This window comes from Fukomys damarensis, unplaced genomic scaffold, assembly GCF_012274545.1.
Source record: "Fukomys damarensis isolate Sample0158 unplaced genomic scaffold, DMR_v1.0_HiC HiC_scaffold_3, whole genome shotgun sequence".
Classification (NCBI taxonomy): Eukaryota; Metazoa; Chordata; class Mammalia; order Rodentia; family Bathyergidae; genus Fukomys; species Fukomys damarensis.
In genome coordinates, this window is record NW_022900915.1 from 13507610 (window position 1) to 13528375 (window position 20766).

The 20766-nt window shown below is 33.9% G+C and overlaps 2 protein-coding genes across 4 annotated transcripts in view; one reads left to right on the top strand and one right to left on the bottom strand.

Annotated features, from left to right (window-relative positions):
• Nucleotides 1-4969, bottom strand: part of Kctd16 (potassium channel tetramerization domain containing 16) — a 284549-nt gene extending 279580 nt beyond the window's left edge. The window contains exons 1-2 of the mRNA XM_010627039.2: nucleotides 4745-4969; nucleotides 2491-2534 (exon numbers count right to left, since the gene is read on the bottom strand). The gene's annotated coding sequence lies outside the window, so the exon portion shown is untranslated. The remainder of the gene's footprint in view (nucleotides 1-2490; nucleotides 2535-4744) is intronic.
• A 138-nt stretch (nucleotides 4970-5107) lies between these two features.
• On the top strand, nucleotides 5108-18968 carry Yipf5 (Yip1 domain family member 5). 3 transcript variants are annotated; one of them, XM_033766894.1, is made up of 7 exons: nucleotides 5108-5177; nucleotides 5300-5496; nucleotides 5756-5875; nucleotides 13396-13568; nucleotides 14495-14640; nucleotides 16731-16912; nucleotides 18067-18968. In XM_033766894.1, the coding sequence occupies exons 3-7, from the start codon at nucleotides 5766-5768 to the stop codon at nucleotides 18227-18229; spliced, it is 774 nt and encodes a 257-aa protein (XP_033622785.1). In that variant the 5' UTR covers nucleotides 5108-5177; nucleotides 5300-5496; nucleotides 5756-5765; the 3' UTR covers nucleotides 18230-18968. The 3 variants fall into 3 exon arrangements, with proteins under 3 accessions (XP_033622785.1, XP_010625338.1, XP_010625339.1); XM_010627036.3 differs by lacking the exon at nucleotides 5300-5496 and having other exon boundaries at nucleotides 5113-5257; XM_010627037.3 differs by lacking the exon at nucleotides 5108-5177 and having other exon boundaries at nucleotides 5264-5496.
• Nucleotides 18969-20766: the final 1798 nt, after the last annotated feature.

Sequence of the window (20766 nt, forward strand, 5' to 3'; positions counted from 1 at the left end):
TCATGCTGCCCTCTCACTGAGTATAATAAAACTTGGTACCTCTATGATATTAAGAAACATTATACACTAAACATTTTATGGCAATTGTTTCATTTTACTAGAATAATGCCACTTGTACAAATGAACATTTTCTACAACGTAACTAATGCATTATCTCCTGATAAATTCTACACATTAAGAAAAAAGAGGACAAAAATAAAGTAGAAAGATAAAAACAATTTGTAATGTTTTAAATATTAGGAAACATCAAGAATATTAAATATGAACAGCACTGTTTACAGCTTTGAAGTACAATTGCTCTAACTTATGGGTGGATCTTAATAGTGTTTGATATAAAGATATTTAGGGAAAAGAAAAAAATATGAGAAAATGAAAAAATGGAAATAAAGTCTTTGTAAATGGGGAGGGGAAGAGGGGGTGAAGGGAGGTCAGGGACAAGGGGAAAAACTGAGACCCAAGACCTGTCATGTGAAGGTACAGGATCCCAGTAATGAATGTAACTGTATTGTATACCTAGATTGTACCAATAAACTCAATAAAAAGAAAAAAAAATAAAGATATTTGTGACACTAAAATTTACAACACAGGGAAGCCAAATGTAGCAAATCTTTGATAGATTAAGAAAGTATATTTCAATATACTCCACAATATCAAGCAGCAAATTATAGAATACAGAATCTGTAGAAGGAGCAAAGTGAACATGCAAAACTGATCTCAGAAGTAGTTTGTTCAAACTCATTCCTTATAGTTTCTTATAAGTCAATTTTGATTCCTGATTAAATCATTATTTCTTCTGTAGCTATGTTATAATACAGCAATGATAACAACTACAAATATTGAGTGCTTAGTACTCAGACATCACTTGCATGCATTATCTTACATAATTCTCTACCAACCAATATAAGAGGAATACTATTATTTTGCCTTTATGGATGAGAAAAGTGAGACACAAAAAGTTAATTACTCAAGATCAACAGTTTGTAAGTGGTACAGGGTATAAATTCAGGCAGTGTAGCTCCAGAGCCTGCATCCTTAACCACTGTACAATATTAACTAAAATACATGACTAATGCAATGTAAACTTAAAAATAAAGAGATTTATCATTTGCCCAATGAAAACATTACAAAATATCTTATCAACTTGAATATATCCATATATAGATAATATAGATGCAAGTAGCAAATGTCAAACAGCAATTTTAATTTACATAAACAAATATATATAAAATTACACATCACATAAAGTAGCATATTCATCATAATTATTGCCTGTTCCACATTCACATTTTTATGACACAATAACAATACAGCTCAGTGGCTCACCCCAGGGACTTAGGGACCAGACTGTGTGAGTTCAAGTCTCTGGTCTACTATTTCCTAGCCTAATGATGTCTGACAAATTACCTACACCATGCAGTTTCCTCATGCATTCAACAGGAGTTATACAGAACCTACTTCACTGGGCGATAGGAGTAACTGAGTTAAATGCTGCAAAGTACTTGGAGCAGTGCCTCGCCCAGTAACTGCATACAGACAATAGTCATTACACTGTTCCAATGCTTCACTTTCACCCGAGGAACCAGTGGCTCAGGTGAAATTCCCCAATTCTGTTTTTTACATTATTTTTCCCTCTCTATAAGTTACTGGAAATACAGAACTTCTATTGTTGTCACTGGAATTCTTACACTAAACCATATATTCATTAATCTAACATTTGAAATGTGTTTAAGTACTTATGATCTCTACAATGAAACTACTTACAGATCTGCTTTAGAAATTATCTTTAAAAGGCTTATTTGTTTATTTACTTGTCGTACTGGGACTGGAAACCAGGGCCTCCACCCTGAGTTTTTTGTTTTTTATTTGTTTTAAAGCAGCACTTGCAATATTAAAGTCACAGTCTAAAGAACAATTATTAATTCAGAGCTAAATTTCTTTGTCTCTTGAAAACTAGTTCTATCCAAATGCATCCAATATATATACATATTTTTTTTTGTTTGTTTGTTTGTTTGTTTGAGACAGGGTTTCACTATGTAGTTGAAACTGAACTCAAACTATGTAGCCCAGGTTAGTCTCAAACTAACAGCACTCCTCCTGCCTCAGCCTCCCGAGTGCTGGGATTACAGGCGTGCGCCACCATGCCCAGCCACCCAATATTATTTCAGGCAAATCTGTCTTCTTCAAACAATTTATTCTCACAATTAAAATATCATAAGCAAAATTTGAATGATATCTATAACACAGTTGATTCAATGAAACTTTTTTTAAGAGATACAGGACAATTTGGGGGAATATAGCTATCATATTTGGGATCTGGGGTCACATAATTAATATGCAGGAGTGGTGAAAAAGGACATGGAGCAATTATATTGGTTTTTACCCTTCTCAGGTTTCACTCCTATGCAATCTGACATAATATGGGCACAGATGACAAACCTTCACCTCAAATGGTGCTTGTAGAGATCACTGACAGTGGGGGAAAAGGCTCACCTTCAAAATATAATTTTCTGGCACAATTCTTCAGGATATAGTACCTATAAAACAGGAGAAAGAAGACGTTTCTAAAATATGTACACGATTCCACTGCCATTCTAAGACAGTGCAGTTACTTTATGTGTGTATGTAATGTCTACAAAAAATGTCAGTGTGACTATCAAGATAGTTAAAATATATTATTCATAATTAGAATGTCCTTTTCTTCTCAGTTACAAGTTTAGTGATTTAAACATTAGGTCTCAGGGCAGCAGAGGCCAGTTTTTATAGGCTCAATTCATATTCCAATTAATCTGTTGACCTGTTGAGGCTTTTTTCCTAAAAAAAAAAAAAAAAAAAGTCAACTCAGTGACTTTAACAGAGGTCAGCATATGAACCAAGCTCTCTAATTTCCTTTAATATAACATTCTGGAGCCTATCCCAGACAAGGGAAGCAATATCAAAAACATTTCCCAAAAAGAAAGACCTACATGATAAGCCATGAAATTAACTGATGCTCTCAAAATCTCCCAGGGATTTCTACAGAATATCTTGGTTTATGTTTCAAACAATATGGAAGATTAAATCAGGTAAATCAGTTTTCTTGCTTGGTTTCTCAATTGGGGCAGGAATTGGAAAAGATTTAAGTAAGTATGATAACTACTTTCACAGAAACAAAATTTGAATAACATGCATACCCAACAACGCATTCCTAAGCAGGCAATGTTTAACAGTCATATTCTTGTATTTCATTCAAGTTTGAAAGTTTTATGTCTTTTGGATAGGAATAAAAGCAAAGAACCTGTTTCATGGTCAATGTAGTTTAAGAGTGCAACCATATAAATTATCAAAAAAAAAAAAACAACAAAACAAAACCTGGGATATTCCCGAGAGTGAAAAAGGGACACTATTAATTATGTTGAGAAAAAACAGACATAAAATGGGATGGCAAACCACAATACGTCGTTCTACCTAAAGTTGTGTGCATGATACATCAATAAATGCTATCAGTGGTGCTGCCACATGCCTCACAAGTGCAAGGTCCTGAATTCAATCACAGGTAACAGAAAAAAAAAATGCTAAAGTATATAATTGGATAAGGAATTTCAGAAATTCACTGACAGAGCAGGAAAAGTGTCTCTCAATTATACTGCTGGGTTTTTCGGTTTGGTTGCTAAGCCTTTTTTGCTATTTTTGTTTGGAAGGGAATGCTTTTTGTTTTATTTTTTGGTGGGGGTGTTGAAGGAAGTTTTAACCAATAAAATTTTATTATTCCTGTGGAAACTGGCCACAGAACAACAGTCTGGGTTCTTTTATGAAGAATATATAATTCCCAAAGCAAGACATAATGAAAATGTTTATCACGTAAATTTTAGTGTTATTATTTCAAAGACAGTTATGCTTATAGGTTAAAAGCATGGTGTTTGGAGTTATAGCATTCAGGATTTCTACCACCTTGAGAAAGCGATTTAACATGGCAGTCAAAAGCAACCTCCTTCAAAAGGACACCACCATCTAGTCCTGTCACCTGTCAGCTCATAATCTTAATTTTTTTCCCATTTCTTTTAGAATTAACATTCAAATCGCACAAGATTTCCTATTTTCTGGCTCCTCCTATCATTCCAGCCTCAATTTCTCTGTGGTTCCGTCTACTGTTCCAATCACCCTGGCTTCACTTAGTCAAGGAGTTCCCAAACTGGGCTAAAGGTACTCCCTAAGGGACATCCAGCAACGCCTGAAATCAAATTTTTGGTAGTCACAACTGGGAGGGCGGGGGTGAACTGGAATCTAGTGGCTAGAGATCAAGGATGCCATGGTTTCCTACAAAAAAAAAAAAAATTATCTGGATGTTAGTAATACAGAGGTTCAGAAACCCTACTTAGACTTTTTACATTTCCCCTTATTTTCTCGCTTCTTAAATCAACTCCCTCACTTTCCTCTCAGAGTGTCTTTTCAGACTCTTCTTCCCAGATAAATATCTCTTTAAAAAGAATTATGAGGAGCCGGACGTGGTGGCACAAACTTGTAATCCCAGCACTCTGGAGGCCGAGGGAGGAGGACTGTCCTGAGTTCGAGGCCAACCTTAAATGCATAGCGAGACACTGCCTCAAAAATAAATAGGCATTAAGAAAATTAGTAACAAATCTACATGTATGTTTGATAATCCCTCTCCCACAAGAGGACTAGCTTGAATTCACCATGTACCTCTAGAAGGTAGCACAGAATGAACGAACATTTGTTTCACTCATAAAAAGGAAAGTAAGAGTACTACCTTAATTTGGGAGGTGAAGATTAAATAGCACAAACTCTTTAGTACTGCACCTAAGTCATATTTAGAGACAGCGGGTCTGTAGTTTGTAGACAGCACAGGAGAGGTCTGTCTCTTTAATTTAGGCATTTCCCCGCCTCGCTCCTAGTCTAAGTGAACGAAGGAATTTCCCACCCAACTAGAAATTTGGAATTTCTGCGCCCGCGTCTTCCGGCCTCCACCGCTAACCAGACCGCCGGAAGCACCTTCCCTCTTCCCATTGGCCCATCACAGGGCCAGTCAGTTGACACTGCGCATGTCCTATATCTTTCTCCCACCCCCTTATCTCCTCCCGTCGCCCAACCGGAGAGCGGGAAGAGCCAGCCAACACGTCTGCGCGAGCCGGCGTGACCCGGAAGCAGTTCTTCGGCCCTGTGACACGTAGCGACGGGCTAGAGTACGTTTTGGAGTTGAATTTGGGGTTATTTCGGGTCGCTGGTGCTACGGTCGCTGCCGCCGCTGCTCCCTCCACCTTTGGTGAGTGTCTCAGGCCCGTCGCACTTTTTCTGGCTTTTCCAGATAGCTGTGCAGCGCAGCTTGTTGCCTTTTCGCGTGGCACCGTGGTCCTTTCCCTCACGACTCACTCTCGATCTTCGTCCTGACGCGGTTTCTACTCCTTATACGCGACCTTCCGGGACTCTTCGCTTTCCTGTCGGGCTTGGAGCTTTATTTTGCAAGGCGGCAGTCGTGCCGGCCCTGTAAAGCTCTGTTTGAAGGTGAGGAGTCATCTTTGTTGCTGATATTTTAGGTCGCTTTGGAGCCACTCCCCCCACGGCCTCGCCCCTGCCGATGACATAGAGGTCCAGGTGTCTTCTTGGGCTTCGATTTAGAAGCATTAGATCTGTCCGAATGCTGCTCCGCACAAGTAGAGAGGAAATGTTGGCTGTTGTCTTCTCAGAGTATTTGCTTAATCAGAATGCCAAAAATAATTTAATGGGACCTTGCGCATAAACTGCCTTTTTTCTTCTGTTGCAGATCTTTTGCGATGTCAGGTTTTGATAATGTAAACACGGATTTCTACCAGACAAGTTATAGCATCGATGACCAGTCTCAACAAACCTATGATTATGGAGGAAGTGGAGGACCCTATAGCAAGTAACTTTTTAGCTTTGGCAACTTATGTAGTTTACACTGCAGTGAAAGTATGTGTTTAGAATATTTGATTCTGCTTAAAACTAAATATGAATATGTCGCTTTTTAGGGATATCATTTTTGTCCCAATCTTCTTTTTTCCGGAAAGATCTGTGATACTGATAATAGGTTTGAAGGCTTGGGCCTGTTTAGAATTTGGTGTCTTCTGAAAGTAGCTTGTAGTAACAGTATTTCTATGGCACTTAAGATGAAAATGGGAATTTAAGATAATTATTTAGGCTTTTTATTTAATAGAACAAATTTTAAAAATTTTCAAATTTGACAGCTTGTTTGGTACTTAAATTATTCCAACTTTTAGATTTTATCAACTGTAATTGAAAGTGCATAATGACGGTGTTTAACAGTGATTTTCATTAATTCTTTACAAAAGCATTATAGTCGATATCACGGGTTACTAGTTGCAAATTTAAAAGATTTTAAAACCGTTTTTTAGACTCTGAACTGTTAAAAAAGAGTCATTTTATAGTACTTTGTGTTGTAGCAGAAAAAAATACATTAGCTGAAGGTTTTCTACCAGTCTTTTCGAGGGCATCATACTCTTAGTGTCATAGAACCTTAGAGAAAAACCTTATTTGGCCTCCAGTCAAATGAAGGAGTTTTCCTATACTAAATTATTTACCCTTTTTTAGATACCTGGACCTCCTTGATAATCTTATAAAGACAGTGGACCTATTTTTTAGAAATATATTCATACTCTCACTTAGACACCCACATAAATGTGCATGCAGACTTTTCATAAGTTCATCTCTGGATCCTGAATTTAAAACCCCACAAAGACTTTCTCAGGATCAGAGCAATGCAAGGTTGTATATCTAATCAGACTATGAGAAACATGCAGTACCAGCCTGTGTTTGAATTGATATATCTGAATGAAAGTGCCAATGATTTTTAAAAGACAAAAGTCAAATTCAGCCCCATGCTGTGGTCCACCTTAGATAGGCTCTCCTTTTTATAACCCATGGACTCTTTGAATCTGCTTAATTGGAGAAATTGTATTTATTGAACAATGGGAATGAGTATGTAAAAAATACCTTCTATGTCAGTAATGGTGAACCTTTTAGAGGTTTCATTGATAGCAAACAGCCAGTTGCAGGACACATACCACTATGGCAGGTTTGCCACTGCTGCATATGAATTACTTTCTTCTTTCTTTTAAATTCTTAATTACTGTGCATACCAGTGAGAGCTTATCTCTCTTAATTAGGCAGAATTGGAAAAATTAAAGTGAAAGATTTTCACTCGCTTCTTTATCTACATATGTATTTTTGGTTACTACTCTGCATGGGAGGGCAAAAACATCCTTGGCCAAAATCCATCTCGTAAAATAAATCATTGCTTATAACAGCAAGGGCTTTGGAGATTCTGTCTCTGTATGCTCACCGGATTTTAGCCAAATGACCTTTATCTTTAGATTCAACAGAAGTATTTTATTTAAGATTGCAGGCTTCCAGGTTTATTTGTGGTTTTTTTTCTCTCTTGTCCATGTTTAGATCACTTAAAAGTTACTATTTATCCTCTTATTCATCCAATTTCAGTTGTCCAGTTAGAAGCTGCATAGATATTTTGTCACTGACCATTCTCAAAAGTCCATTACAAACAAATCATGTGCCAATGAATACTACTGAAGAAACTATTTCAGATAATTAACCATTACCGCCAGTTACTAAATATGGATATATAGAGCTTGGAAAAGGAAAGGGTGTAATGTATTAGCAGTAGTAAATGTGGGCTTCTGAGCTTTATAAAAAAATGGATTCTTCTATTTCTATGTGTAACTTCAAGTAGATCTGCAACATAATATTTTAAATGTCCAGCTCCATTTACCAAGTAATAGTGTGCTAACTTGTTTACAACGATCAGGTGATAACCTTTAGCTCTTTGTTGGTGAAAATCTGGGTTCAAATAGCATATTTGGATTGTCTTTAGTTTGACTTACTAGTCCGTAATTATGTATTTGCACTCCGAAGTCAGCTTTCACATTTTATGATTTCCTCTGTAGGTATTTCATGAGTATCATTTATATATTCATATACCAAACAAAAGACTACAAACAGAAGATCCTTTGATTATGATCTGTTGTTGTGTATGTGCCTGTGTGTAAAAGAGTCATATTGGATAGATCCCACATTATAGTCTAAATATGCTTCTAAAATATGTAGTAATATGTCATTTATTTTCTAAAATACTATACCTTTATGAAATATCGGAGGTTTTTCATGAACTTAAGTAGGCAACTTAGCATGTGAAAAGGCTCTGTCTTCATTATTGATAAAATACATATGAGAATACTGATTTAGCGTACACAACTTTTCCTACTGTGGAAGGAAGTTTTGCTTTATTTTGTAAAGTATGTGTATCTACCATACCAAGTATTAGTTTAAAACCGCCAAGCATGATTCAGAAATTTTTCTGAACAAGTATCACTGCAAAAGGCCAATAGTGGAATTTCATGATATTGTCTCTCACTTTGCGTTTGGAAGATGAAATAATGATGCAGAGGGGGCGCATTTATCATACTAATTCGAGGAAAGAGAAAGCCCTACAGTCTGTCTGTTCAAGGTGTGAAGCCCTATGGGTGGATCCTTTGATTACCTCTTTTTTTCTTTTATTAGTACAATGCATGTTTGTAATATGGAATAGTGATATTTGTTTGGAGGAATTGGTATGATTGTTTTCATTTGATTTACTCCTTTGTCCCTACCCTTCCCTCTTCCCTTGGCCTCCTTCCCCATCTTCAGGAGTCTTATCTTCTAATTTCTTGTCATCTCTTCTTTATTTTAGTCATTGCTTTATATTTTAGGTTCTTCACATAAGAAAAGACGTAATCTTTTAACTTTCTTAGTCTGTGTATTTTACTTAGATGATAATCTCTGGTTCTATCAATTTTCCTACAGATGGCATGGTTTCATTCCCAAATAATATTCAACTGTGTCTATGTACCATTTTTTTCTTTATCCAGTCATCTCTTAGCACACATCAAGACTATTTCCAGAGCTTACCTATTGCCACTGTAAACATGAGTATGCATCTGTCTCTATAGTATGATACCTTTAATTCTTTCAGGAATATACCCAAGAGATAACTGGGCCAGTGTTGTTTCTACTTTTAGATTTTTGAGAATCTCAAAACTGACCTCTATACTGGTTGTACTAGTTTACATTTTCACTAACAATACAGTGGAGGAGGGTTCCTTTTTTCCATATCCTCACCAGTATTGATTCCTTTTTGTGTTCTTGTTGATAGCCATTCTGACTAGGGTAAGATGGATCCCCAAAATTATTTTGATTTCCATTTTCTTATGGTTAAAGATGTTGAACATTTTTTCATGTACTTTTTTTTGGGGGGGGCATTGGGTTTTGGGGTTTTTTTTTTCCTTTTGCTTAGCAGCTTTTTAATTTGATGTATTCCCATTTGTTGACTCTTGATATTATTTCCTTTGTTATTGGGGTTCTATACAGGAAGCCTTTGCCTATTCATATGACTTCAAGTGTTACCCTCATGCTATTTCCCAACAGTTTCAAAGTTTCTGTTTCTGTATCTAGGTCTTTGATCTATTTTGTTCTGGTTTCTGTACAGATTGAGAGATAAGAGTCTATTTTCAATCTTTTATGAGAGGATATCCAGTTTTCACAGGACTATTTGTTAAAGACACGATCTTCTCCAGTGCTTGTTTTTTATTTTGTCAAAAATCAGATGGTTGGAGGTGCATGGGATTGTTTTCTGTTCATTTCCATTGGTTTATGTGTATTTTTGTGCTGCTGTATTGTTTTTTATGCTACCTTTGCAACAATTACTTGAGTTTCTTTTCCTTACTTGCAATTTATAGGTCTAATTCAGTAGTTCTCAGTGTACACTACAGACACTAGGATCCTTGAGACTTTTCAGGGATCAGATCAGCAGTTATTTTTATAATAATACTAACATATTCTTTACTCTTTTAGGTTTGTTAACATTTGCATTGATTTTGCAAAAACCAATGTTTGGTAAAACTGCTAGTGTACCTGAGTGTGAATCAGGGGAGTAGCATCAAATTGTTCTCATAGTCACACTTGATGGAGGATAAATGAGTATGCTTCATTTAAGGATTCCCTCAATGGAGCATTAAGAATTGTCATTTTGTTAAATCTTGACCCTTAAGTAAATGTACTTCTTTAATATTCTGTGTGACAAAATTGGAGAGTCAGAGAGCATTTCTGTTCCTTGGTGAAGTTATGATATTTCTAGGAAAAAGTACATATGCAAGTTGAGTTGCAAGCTGAACCAGCTGTTTTTCAGATCATTTTTTTCATTTGAAATAACAACTGATAAATATTTAGCAGATATTTTCTCAAAAACGAAAAAGAGAATATCACTTCAAGGAAAACAACAAACAGTATGTGTCTTGTGGTCAGTTTTTTTAGACAAAAATAACAATTTTGGAGAAGTTGAAATCAGTAGTCTGAAATTGTCAGCTTCTTGGTAATAAACCATTTTTATGATAGTATCAGTGGTGATATTAACAAGTGTGATCTTTTTAATATAGAATTAAGTCAGTGTTTGGGAGATACATATAACTACAATAATATTTTCTGTATGGCCAATTCATGATGTTATATAATTATATGTGTAAAAGATCCACTCAAAATGCAAGTTGGACTGTAACAGGGCATAAAAAGTTCATTGATGCTGCTTTAGATGCCATGTTGCTGTTTGAATTTAAGAAAACTACCACTTGTTTTGAGTTTTAACATAGTGTAAACAACACATGATGATCTTAAATTTTACTATAATACTGTTTTCCAACTACATGTCTGCGACATTGGATGTTCTTAAAGTACTTCACTAAAACAGTGTATCACAACAGGTTGAACGCAGAAGCAGATATAAAAATATCTTTCATTAAGCCAGACTTTAATGAGATTTTTAAAAAATATAATACAGTGCAGTTTTTCTTAGTAATTTTTTGATAGGTAGTTTTCATCATAAAAATGTTTATGCTAAAATGTATTTTTTCAAATGAATTAAATACTTAAAATATGAAACATCTCATTTCTTTCATGGAAAATATTGATGAATAGTAGCCTCCATAAACAAAAGCAGACTTAAATATATCTTAAAAATAGAAAGGGGTCTTAAGAGCAAAGAGTTTGAGAAATGCTATTCAATACTGTTTATTTTGGTTTTGTGTTGGTGCACATTTCTTTCTCTTATCTCTCTGAAAATCAAATACAGTCTATTTGAACAGATTGCAGAAACTGCCACACAAAGTTTATCTTGTGGTTTCATAAACTGATAAATCCCAACAAATCAACACAAGAGCACATCATATTAATTTAACTAGCTAGCCCTGTTGGAGGACAGTGTACATGTGTAGATGAGTGTATGCGTACAACAAACAATGAAAAACTATGTGTAGAGAGCAGAACATTAGAACTGTCTTTATAAGATAGGATTTTGAAGTGATTTTTATTACAACTCTTAAGAGTAGCCTCATTTTGAATATTGGCACCACCATGGACAAGAGTTCAGTTTTTACATCTTTATAATGAGAAAGGCAATAGTATCTACTTCAGAGACTTATAGTGAGAATTATGAGAGATAATTCACATTATTAATTGAATGCTTTACAAATAGTAACATTCAAAAATATTATTTTGTAGGTTATTGCATGTAAATTGTTTTAGAATTAACCAAATTCAGTGAATAATGAATATCGCATATTTTCAAGGGTACAAAAGTTTATAATGTGAAATTTTAAATTTGTATATTTTCTTCATCATTCCAAGTTCCTTTACTGTGCAATTAGATGTTTCTTTGTACTCCCAGAGCTCTCCTTGACATATACAAGCATTTGTGTATGTGTGTATTTATTTTTTAAAAAACACAATCAATGGTTATGTATAATGTACACTATTTTAATCATTGCTTTTTTTTCCTCACCGAGTATTTTTTGATTATCGTTTTCATTAGGCCATATAAAACTGCCTTGTTCTTTTTAGCAGGTACATAACAATCGATTATATGCTCATATCACAATATATTTACTGATAGCTGTTCAGTCTTTTACTACTAAAATAATGCAGCAGTGAATTCTATATTGTATAGTTAGAAAAATGAATATCTCTTAAAACATGGATTGAACTAGTTTGATAATTCCTGAGAATCATATTGGAGTTTCCAGAAAGATTATGTATGCCTGAACATATACATCTTTTTCATTTTCTTTTACTCAAGATGTGTAATTAATTTAAAAATTAATTTTAGTTTTAGAATTTCAGTATTAATGAATGTCATTATATTTTTGCATTTTCCAAAAGGGAACCACAAATTTTTTAAAGATAGACTAAAGAATTTCTAGGGCTCTGATACTTTTAAAAATATTTCACTTTTAATAAATGTTTTACTTCTGTATTTCTTACTATATAATTAGATTAGTCTTATTAATTAATGTCTTCTTTTCCCAGAAGATAGTGAAACAAGTATTTAAAGATGTGCCTTCAGTATCCTTGTGTTCCCTCTTATTAAAATAGCTGTGGTAGGAAGATAGATCTTTCTCAAATGAAAAGGGAATCGAGATGGAGAAAGTGGGAAGGGAAGGAGAGGGAAAGGGGATGAAAAAAAGAATTAAGCTGTGCTATATACGTGTACCAATGACATACAAGGAATGTAAACATTACTGCTAAGATGTACTAATAACAATTTTTAAAAATAGATATAAAAAAGAAAATAGCCATGGTAAGGACTCTTCCTCTAAATACAGGATTTGCTAGTAGTACAAATGAGACAATAGATGCGCAACCACTTTGAAAATTTTAAAGCACTATTCAAATATAAGGCATACTGATAATATATTCTCAAAACTTTCACAAAGAAGTTTAATTTTCCCATACTGTGATTTAAAATAGATGATTTTTTGTTTGTTTGTTTTGGTGGTACCGGGGATCGAACTCAGGTCTTTGTGCTTATGAGGCAGGCGGCAGAACCACTGAGCTAAATCCCCAGCTAAAATAGATGATTCTTTAAACACCAGGTGATCTTCTCACTTGTAAGAAATGACATACCAAAAAGTCAAGAATGATAATTTAATGAATATCCAAATTACCATGGAAAATTACATAACTGTTATCCTAAGTTTTCCTTTCATTGTCTTAGGCTATAAGCTTATTTCATAGCATATCATTGTATAGCCTCACTAAGGAAGAAAAACAAACAAGATGTTTAAGAATTTATTTGTTGGGTTCAAGCACTTAAAAGTGTAATAGTTCATAAACTGCTTAAATTCTGCACAAGGGAATACTGGCATCAGAAGATTCTCTAAATTTTTCACTGTACTCAGTTTGATCATAGTAATTTCAGTCACCATTTTTAAACAGCCTAATGTGGTATCCTAATTTTCTGTAGCTATAGGAATTTAAGGGATACCAATTGTCAGGGTGTTGGAATACTTCTGAGAAATTTAACTTCCTTTTTTTTTTTTTTAATAGACAGTATGCTGGCTATGACTACTCACAGCATGGCCGATTTGTCCCTCCAGACATGATGCAGCCACAGCAACCATACACTGGTCAGATTTTCCAGCCAGCTCAGGCATATACTCCAGCTACACCTCAACCATTCTATGGAAACAGCTTTGAGGATGAACCACCTTTATTAGAAGGTAGGATTGGTTGTAAAATTTGATAAGGTTGAATAAACCCTATCTGAAATTCTTAAGACCAGAAGTGTTTCAGATTTTGAATTCTTTATAATATTGAACTATTTTTGTAGACTTCGCTGTGTCAACATCCCTAATCAAAACTCCATGAAGCCTACAATCTGAAACTGTTGGAATATCATGTTGGTGTTCACAAAGTTTTGGATTTTCCAAATAGAGATGTTCAACCCGTACTTCATAGTATCTAGCCAGTCTGTGAAAGTATATTTTTGTTTGAAGAAGTTGTACTTCCCTTTAAAAGACAGTCTTACAGAACAGTTTTTTACTTACTTTGAAGACTGTACATAACACTATGTTGGGCTAGAGTGGACCAGATTTTTAATAGATTGATAATAAAATATGTCAAAATGTGAACACTAACTTCAGATTGTTAAATCCCATCATTGGAGGAAGTGAAAATAAATAGCATGATACTATCCTACACAGAAATAAACTAACAGAATTATTGACATTATTTAAAAATATGTTTTCAAATTATGTTTCAAAACTATAAAGCAGTTTTTCCATTGAAATATGAATACTCTTCAGAAACATATACACATGTGCATGGAAACATAATTTTGTATACAATTTCATGGGTCCCTCAAGCATTCCTGTAGTCTCAGGTAAAGAATTCTTACTATTAACCTTGACTGTATTTTTTGCTGTGCAATAATACTGAGAGACTGTTTCATCTTATCAGTACCTTTTCCAACACTAAACCAGAAATTACATACTTGTAGGAGAAGCAAAACTTAGTAAAATAATATGATTTACTATCGCTAGATCTTTTGATTCTAGGGGTTTCATTGTGTCTCCTGTTCCAACATAGAATATGGTAAATTAAAGGTATGCCACAAATCTAAACTGACTTTTTAATTTTTCTTTAGAGTTAGGTATCAATTTTGACCACATCTGGCAAAAAACACTAACAGTGCTACATCCATTAAAAGTAGCAGATGGCAGCATCATGAATGAAACTGATCTGGCAGGACCAATGGTTTTTTGCCTTGCTTTTGGAGCCACATTGTTACTGGTAAGATTTTAATTTCATTTGTCGGTGTGTGATTAAAGAACGATTTCAAGAAAAGCCATTTTTGGGGCCAGGGATTTAGCTCAGTGGTTCGGTGGCCTGCCTTGCAAGCGCAAGGACCTGAGTTCAATCCCCGGTACCAAAAAGAAAAAGAAAAGCCATTTTTGAAACTGCTTATACTTTAAGTTTTAATGTGTTTTGAATGGCATTGAATTGGTTGAATTTATACCTGTTCATTGCTTCTTCACCAGTAGTGTAATAAGTACTATATGGCATATTTTAAAAAAAATAATTTATTCTAAGTAGTCCAGTTATTGGGGAAAGCAAAAGAATTTAAAAAACCAAGTAAATAACATATGTGGCCTCAGTACCTCATTAGAATTCCTTTTATCCTTCTGACTTTTCAGAGGTTTAAGGTATTTGTCCTCCACTGTTTTTTTTTTTTTTTTTTTTTTTTTTTTTTTTTCCCCCTGTACCAGGGATCGAACTTGGCTCCTTGTGCTTGCGAGGCAGGCCAATGAACCACTGAGCTAAATCCCCGGCCTTACTGCTCTTTTTTTTTTAAATAAAAATACCATTTTTATTTTTTCATGGTTAGTGTTTTGTTGTTTTGCTAGTTATTTTTCTATACAATTTAACTTATAATGCATTAAAACATTAAAATGAAAAACTGGTTTCTCTCCCTGTCTTCCACCTCCCCAAGAATGTTAAAGTAATTTTGAAAATGACAGGAATTTATAAAGATAATTATTATATTTGTTTGATTTTCTCTTATATTTGAATTACACAGGATAAATAATGTAAGGGTAGAATATAGAATTTTTAGAAGCCTAGGCTTGAACTCAGTGCTTCTTCTTTGTCCTTGACTAAATTATTTAATTCTTCAGCTCCCTTTGATGATAATCATTGCTGCCCACTAACAACAGGATTGTTTTGAAAATAAGACAAACTGTGAAAATACTTTGGAAAGTTAAAAACCCTATGTGAACATGAGATTTTATTATTGCTGTGTGAATGAATTCATCAATGAACTAACTCAGTTTTATCAACCTTCCACACATTTTTAATCAAATATTTATGATTAAATTTTGAGTTAATAGGGCCAGGGATTTAGCTCAGTGGTACTGCGCCTCCTCACAAATGCAACATCCTGAGTTTCATCCCTGGTACCAAAAAAAAAACTTTTTTTTATTTTAGTCAACAAAATTCTCAAATGATTTTTTGTCCATTCATCAAAATCTGTAGAAGAATTCTCAAGATTGAGTCTTACATGACAATATTTGAAAAACCCGGGACATTTTGAACATTTCTCAATAGACTAATTTTAGTGATAGTATTATCTGAATATAGTACTTTTTCATTCAACTTGACTAGTAAGGTAGTTGCAATTTAGCTAATTTTTGCTGTCCTAAAACTTTCCAGTGATTTTACTTAGAAGAGCAGAACTGTTAAGTTGATGTGTTTGTTTTGTTTCTCATCCAAGGATTGTAAAAACCAACAATTTGGAAAAGTAATGAAAGAAAAAATATCTTCAGTTGTATTCCTCTTGCTTTTTCTCTTTCCTTCCTCACTGACCCTTGGGTTCCTTCTTATCCTCACATTTTTTTCTTTTAGCTTTTCTAACACCATATAAAATGAATGATAAAATCATTTCTGCTGTTAGATTATGGCTGTTGGTGGCCGTGAGAATAAGTTGCCTTGGTTCATTTTGAGGGAAAAGGTACTTTGAAGTGCTATTAGCAATTATCCAACCATTTTAAATAGCTTTCCACCTTTATAGTTTATTTGCTTAGAGTCAAAGTCCCTTTTAGAAATAAGCTGTTTTAGTTGACTATAGTATTATTTTGTTCCTTTATTTGTTCAGTTCTATGCCAGGCTCAAATGCTATCTAGAAAACCAATTATCTGTGCATTAGGAGGTGATGCTTTAACCTTAAGAAGGATATGAAACATGGTCTGCTCTTTTACTTTCCCTGTCTGAAGATTTTGATGCTCATGTATCGAATAATTTTTATATGTGCCACTGAGAATGAAATAAAGTCAAGAATAACTTAGTTTTTGTCCTTCAACCTGTTATCTTTTCTTTACTCATAGGCTGGCAAAATCCAGTTTGGCTATGTGTATGGAATCAGTGCAATTGGATGTCTAGGAATGTTTTGTTTATTAAACTTAATGAGTATGACAGGTGTTTCATTTGGTTGTGTGGCAAGTGTCCTTGGATATTGTCTTCTTCCCATGATCCTACTTTCCAGCTTTGCAGTGATATTTTCTTTACAGTAAGTACTGATTTTGATTTTGGACTTGGACCAGAATTCACCTCATCTTCTATTTAAGATAATAAGATTCAATAAACATGTCACAGTACTTCTTGTAGGTAAAGACTTGCTACATGCTTTTGGAAGATTAACAATGAAAATGGGAATAAGTTTTGAAATCTTTTATCCCATCTGTATTTTATGTGTGGTGAAGAATTTTACTACTTTCATGTTTATTGACCAGTGTCACAGCAGTAACAAATTGAATAGTTGTGATCTTTAAATAACACATGAAAAATCTCAAGTCATTAGTGATGAAGTTATGCTTACCCTGCTTTATTTTCTTTAGATCATGTCAGATTTCTTGACACCTTTGGGAATATGCAGAATATATAAATAGTAAATCTGTATTCTGTTTGGCAAGTTTGTAAGGTGTAAATTTATGCCTGTGCAGTTCTTCATGGTCTCAACATTTCAAGCATATTTTTGTGGCTAATGTTAGACCAATGATTACCTTCATTATACTAAGAATGTTACACTTAGAAAGCTAAAATAAAGATTTAGGAGAAAAGCATGTATCATCTATTTGTCTCATAGTCGTTACTTGGCAGGGTCGGTGACATTACAGTATTCTTTTGAATAAAATTGCTTTGGGTTTTCATAGAGGAAATGGCTTCATCCTTATTTGTTAAGAATTGACATTAATTGAATTTTAGCGAAGAATTTATTTATTTATTTTTCTATAACACTTGCTCACCCAGGAAAAATTTTGTTTCCCAAGGGATATTTTGTATGTCTGGTGATAATTTTGGTGTCACAGCTGGAGTTTGTTGGGATGCTGGTATCTTGTTAGAGACCAGGAATGCTGCTGAACATCCTAACAATGCACAGAGTAGCTCTTTCTACAAATATATATCCAGCCCAAATGAACAGTGTCAAGGTTGGGAAGCCTTATATTTTAAAAGAGCAAAAATATACTTATAAATGAGACTTTTATCACATGAAATGACAGCATCATTGAATTCACTGTGGGGTTCATTTTAGTCTTTGGAAAAAAAATTTCCACATATGTCTACATGTGGATTTAAAATACTTTTTCTTTAGAACAAGTTATTATAGTATATTTATGTAACTAATATTCCCCCCCACACTTTTTTTTTTTTTTTTGCTTACAGAGGAATGTTAGGAATCATTCTCACTGCTGGGATTATTGGATGGTGTAGTTTTTCTGCTTCCAAGATTTTTATTTCTGCATTAGCCATGGAAGGGCAGCAACTTTTAGTAGCATATCCTTGTGCTTTGTTATATGGAGTCTTTGCCCTCATTTCTGTCTTTTGAACGGAGTTTATCTGGAATGTGGACATCAGTGGGCCAAATACACCAAGAGAACCTTGAACTCTTAAATTGGACCATCGAACTGCTGCGGTGCAACTCTGAAGCAAATTTATGGTGGACATTGGAGCAATGGAAGTAAACACAAATGTTTTGTTCATTTTTATGGAACTTTTGAACACTATATTGAATTTATCTGCAGTGTGACTAGCTTTAAGTGTCTGTGCTGTTTCCTTTTCCTGCAGCCTTTGAAAAACAACTATTTTTTTCTTACAAATTATATTATGATGTTTTTGATAGATTTTTATTAACTGTGGGAAAACAACCACAAAGCTCATAATCCTTCTTAAAAACAACCGAATTATAGTAAAGAGACACAACACTTATTGCAGAAATGTTTTTCCTAGGAATTAGGAAAGAAAATTGTCTATGTTCTCAAGTTAGGAACACTCAAGCAAAAAATAAAAAATCCCAATGCAGAGTTCTGAGTTTGCAGTTCAAAAATTTGACATTCCTGTAAATTCAGTTTTGAAAAGTTTATAGTCTACCTTATTGTAGATAAAAAATGTGAACTGCTGTTCAAATATTAATGTTCATTAAACCTGGACATTTAATGATTGATTAGGTCTCCACCTTTCCCAAGAAAAAGATAATCGCTAACCTTTTTTTTTTCCTGCTAACCTTTTTTAAAAAAATAAATAAAATTTCACAATTTCAGCATTTCAGTTATCAATGTAAAGTACATTTGATGCATATTAATTAAAATTTTCCCCAATTTTAACTGTGTTGTTGAGTTTACTTTTACTAAATCACTGTTCTCTGTGTCTTGATTTCTTCAGTAGGGACTTATTTTGACTCCCAATTTCATCTAATATTTAAACATAGAAGTTATAAGGAATTTTTTAAAAGGTTAAATGAAAAGCAATTTATTTTGAGTTACAACATTATTTTCTTAATTTTATGTGATTTATGCTGTTATGCTGTCTTGTCAGAAAATTTGTAGGAAAACACTGTATCCTATATGAGGTCACAGTCTTCCTAGAGGAACTAACTACCTCTGGTTCTGGACAAAACTCAGCTATGAGAAAGGCATGGTATGGGAAGGAAAAATGGTTTGGTTTGGTTTGGTTTGGTTTTGCAAAGAAAGAGCCTTTCAGACTAAGTAAAAAGAACTGCCAGACTGATGTATTAAAGATGAAAGATTTATACAATCCAAAGAGAAAACTAGAGTATGTTTTCTTTTTAGAGAAAGTTTTCAAGCATTAAAGGAGATTGAGATGAAGCATATTTCTTATAAAGATCTTGGTTTCTGATTTACATAAATTTTCATTAATTTTTAATCTGGAGAAGCAATAAAAAGGTTTTGGCTAGGTTTTCAAACTTAAATTGTTTTACAATATTTTTATTGTAATCTTTGGATACTATCTTTGTCTTTTCCAACTTGTTTTATAAATACAATTCTCATTAAGGCAAGGGTTTGAATGCCTTCCATTAATATTCATTTCTTATGAACAGTTCCAAAATAAGATAAAAAACTAATATTTAAGTGTTGCTGTCAAGACAGCCATTCAATGGAGTTGGATCTGATGCAAGAGTTGAGTTTAAGAGTTTGCTTAAAGAGTCATATATAATCAGTGTTTCTCTTAATAAAACTCTCCTTAGGTAAAAAATACAATATATGTAGCCATATTTACGCATATATTGAAGACTGATATATTGTGTCTCAAAAAGTAATATGTGGCAGTTTTTTTGTTAGCTTTGGAATAAATGTCTTTCTTCAGTTATATACTAGGTAGAATATCTGGCTTGCTTTAGGACCCATTTTATGCCAAACACAACCTTTTCATACTAGAAACATTGAGCATAGCTTAAAGTTCACTAAGAAATTGAAACTCACTGGGGTGACAAATTGGAGGTACCATACCTCACCCATGTCTTGTGCTCAGTGAGTGCAATTGCATATGCACAGGTACTTGTGTCTCTATGTGTGCGTGCCAAGGATGTGCAGTTAATTTCACATACAGTATAAATGCATGTCTTATGACTTTGCTATAATATTGTGTTTACCTAGTATTTTAAAGAATTATTTAACTAGATTTTTGGGAAAAGCATTATTTCTTCAGATGTAGATAATGGAGATGACACTGGCACCCAATCAAAGAGAATTTAAGTAGTGTTGTATTTTGGCATTTTGAAAGTATGTATTTTTAATCTTGATAGACACTGTTACACTGTTAATCGAAATTGCTCCAAAGCTAATTTCACTTGTCTCATACTTTAAAATTATTTAGTTATGTTTGCAGTGTTTATTATCTACAAAAAAAGGTTATAGGCCCCATAACATTAAAGGAAGAATTTAGAACTTTGATTGATCAAAAGGGACGTGTACAGTTAGAATCTTACCCCATAGAATACTTTGACTTGGTCATCAAAAATTAGGGGACATGTTCTTTTATCACATAGAGCAGAACTGATGTACAACTCAGACAAGTTGCTTACTTTGCACTATGGGAAGAAAAGTATACACATACATACACACAAAC